The following is a 3,237-nucleotide window of genomic DNA, read 5'->3' on the forward strand; positions in this document are numbered from 1 at the left end:
TGGACCTCTGCTTGGAAGAAAATATAGAGGCCGCACCTCTTGGAACTTTAATTGAATACCCCTGACTTATATCATAAATAAATACTTTATTTGTATGGTTTTGTAATATCTGTGTCACATATTTCCTTATGTGTCATGGTAGATCGGACTCTTATTGTAGAATTTGATTACAGAAATCTGTTTTGAACATGGTAATAGATTAAAACATAAGTAACAGGCTGGATGTACATTAACCTTACATCTTAACACCTCTTTTTTTCAAAGCATCATAGATCATATATTTTGTCTATAGCCTATAAAACAGATTCGTAAATAGGAAGATATGAATCCATAAGGATTCTGAATGGGATTTTTTTTAAGCAAGCCATTAAAGGACTTGAGACTCAACTCAGACTCATGACCAAAGACTTCAGACTCGACTCGGACTCCAAGTTAAAGACTTGTGAACATCTCTGGTATGTGGTGTTTAATCGTGTTTGAGAGCTTTGTCTTCTTGTTGTTTGTTCAGCGTTGCACACCTTCATAACTACATACACTGAAATAAATGGACAGACGATTGCAGGAATCCCAGAGATTTCTTCTGTAACTACACTGGATGGAAGACAGATTGATTATTATGACAGTGAGACAGGGAAGCTGATTCCCAGACAGGACTGGATGAAGGAGTTTGCATCTGGAGACAGATGGAAAGCATACACTGAGATCAAAGAACAAGTACAGCAGACCAACAAAATCAACATTCGTTTTCTAAAGGAACAATTCAATCAGTCACTTGGTGAGTTAAAATACTTTTACTACAGTTTTAAATGTGAAAAATTACATTATACAATGCAAAAAGAGCAGATCTTATGGTTCCCACTTGTTCTCTCTTCAGGTGTTCATACGTATCAGAGGATGTATGGATGTGATTGGGATGATCAGACTAAATACTTACATGGGTTTGATGAGCACGGTTACGATGGAGAGGATTTTATCTCACTAGATGTGGAGAACAGCAGATACAACACAGCTGTACCACAGGGATTGATCACAACGACCAGGTGGAACAATGACAGAGCCCAGCTTACCTATCTAAGACGATACTATAGAGATGAGTGCACTAACTGGATGCTATATTTCTTGATTTCAAAAAAAGTGGATTTAGAGAGAAGAGGTACATTCTTTTTGAGAACTTCACCTTGTTCATCAAGATCATTTTTTTAATTAGAATGAGTCATTAATGTCACTTTCATTTCTCATGCTTTGCTTCATTAAAACAAAAACTTAGCACCTTTTAAAAAGTTAATCATATGGATAAAAGTTAATAAACTAAAAGTATTAATACTTTTTTTTTTTTTACGTTTGTCTCAATCTTTTTTTTTTAGCTCCTGAGGTGTTTCTGTTACAGAAGGATCCCTCCTCTCTAGTGCTGTGTCATGCCACAGGTTTCTACCCAGCAGCAGTGACTATCACCTTATTAAGAAATGGACAGGTTCACGATGAGGATGTGGATCTTGGAAAAACACTGCCAAATGAAGATGGGACCTTCCAGAAGACTGCTATTCTCGATGTTCCTCCACATAACTGGAAGAAGCACCAGTATGTTTGTGTGGTGGAGCACAATGGAAAGACCATCCAGAAGATTCTGACTGAGGATGAGATCATTAGTAACACCAGTAAGTTGTTAATAGTGCGCTATAGTGTTTATGTGAAAATACTTGCTATAAAGTTTATCCTATCCTTGTAAATGATGACAGAAATTTCAATTTTGGCTGAACTGACCCTTTAAAATCACACTGGGCAAACTTATCAAATAGGTATTTGAAATCAAAATAGTTGACCTGAAAATGATCATTCTGTCATCATTTACTTGCCCTCATGTCGTTCCAAACCTGTGCGACACTCTTCTCCAGAACATAAGAGACAACATGCTGCAGATTATCTAGCGTGATCTTCTTTCATTCAATTAAAGTGACTAGGAAAAGTGTTAGAAACATTATGAAAATAGTTTGTATGACTTGTGGGCCATATTTCAAGTCTTCCGAAGTCATATGATAGCTTTGTTTGTTTATTAAAATGTAAGTTGTTATTCATTGCAGTGCACTAAGGCAACATTGGTAATTGTTATTTAGTTTACATTTATTAATCAAATACAGTGCCTTGCAAAAGTATTCATACCCCTTCGTTTTTTTTTCCCACATTTTGTTATGTTGCTGCCTTATGTAAAACTGCTTTAAATTACTTTTTTCCACATCAATCTACACTCCATACACCATAATGGTAAAGCAAAAAACAGGTTTTTAACATCTTTGTAAAGTTATTAAAAATAAAAAACTTAAATGATTCCATTGCATAAGTACTCATACCCTTATCTGGGACAGTTAAAACTTAGCTCAGGAGCATTCATATTGCTTGTAGATGTCACTACACTTCAAGTGAAGTTAACCTTTGGCAAATTCAATTGAATGGGTATGATTTGGAAAGGCACACATGTTTTAATTAAAGGTCTAACAGCTGATAATGCATATCAGAGCAAAAACCAAGCCCTGAGGTCAAAAGAACTGCCTGTAGAGCTCAGAAACAGGATTGCATCAAGCCACACATCTGTGGAAGAGTTCAGAAAAGCATTCTGCTTCATTGAAGTTTTATAGAAGCATGTAGTCTCTGTTACCCTTAATGGAAGTTTGAAACATCCAGGACTCTTCCTAGAGCTGGCCTCCTGGCCAAACTGAGCAACTGATGGAGAAGGGCTTTGGTTAGAGGTGAACAAGAACCTGATGGTCACTCTAGTTGAGCTCCATGATCATATATGCAGATGGGAGAAACCTAGAGAAGGACAAACATCGTTGCAACACTCCACCGATCTGGGCTTTATGTCGGTGTGGTCAGACTCTATCTTCTCCTCAGTGAAGACACATGAAAACACACTTGGAATTTACAAAAAAGCATCTAAAGGACCCTCAGACTGTGAGAAACAAGATTCTCTGGTCTGATGAACCTCAGTTCCAAGCATCATGTTTGAAGGAAACCAGGCACTGCTCATCACCTGCACAGTAGCATCCCAACAGCCAAAAGTAATGGTAGCAGCCTCATGCTGTGGGGCTGTTTTTCAGCGGCAGGGACTGAGGGACTCGTCAGTCGTCAGAAAAAGCTCAATGCACCAAAATATAGAGATAGCCTTGATGAAAACCCAGTCCAGAGCATCCAGAACCTCAGACTGGGCAGAAGGTTCACATTCCTACACGACAATGACCCTAA

At 37.9% G+C, this 3,237-nt stretch overlaps 1 protein-coding gene across 1 annotated transcript in view; it reads left to right on the top strand.

The window, feature by feature from the left end:
* LOC107660207 (major histocompatibility complex class I-related gene protein-like) overlaps positions 1 to 3,237 on the top strand; it is a 10,686-nt gene that overhangs the window by 2,520 nt on the left and 4,929 nt on the right. The window contains exons 2-4 of the mRNA XM_016449463.1: positions 509 to 775; positions 875 to 1,153; positions 1,365 to 1,655. Coding sequence (XP_016304949.1) covers positions 509 to 775; positions 875 to 1,153; positions 1,365 to 1,655 — 837 coding nt within the window. The remainder of the gene's footprint in view (positions 1 to 508; positions 776 to 874; positions 1,154 to 1,364; positions 1,656 to 3,237) is intronic.

The sequence above is a fragment of the Sinocyclocheilus anshuiensis genome, unplaced genomic scaffold (assembly GCF_001515605.1).
Source record: "Sinocyclocheilus anshuiensis isolate Anshui unplaced genomic scaffold, SAMN03320099.WGS_v1.1 scaffold1413, whole genome shotgun sequence".
Classification (NCBI taxonomy): Eukaryota; Metazoa; Chordata; class Actinopteri; order Cypriniformes; family Cyprinidae; genus Sinocyclocheilus; species Sinocyclocheilus anshuiensis.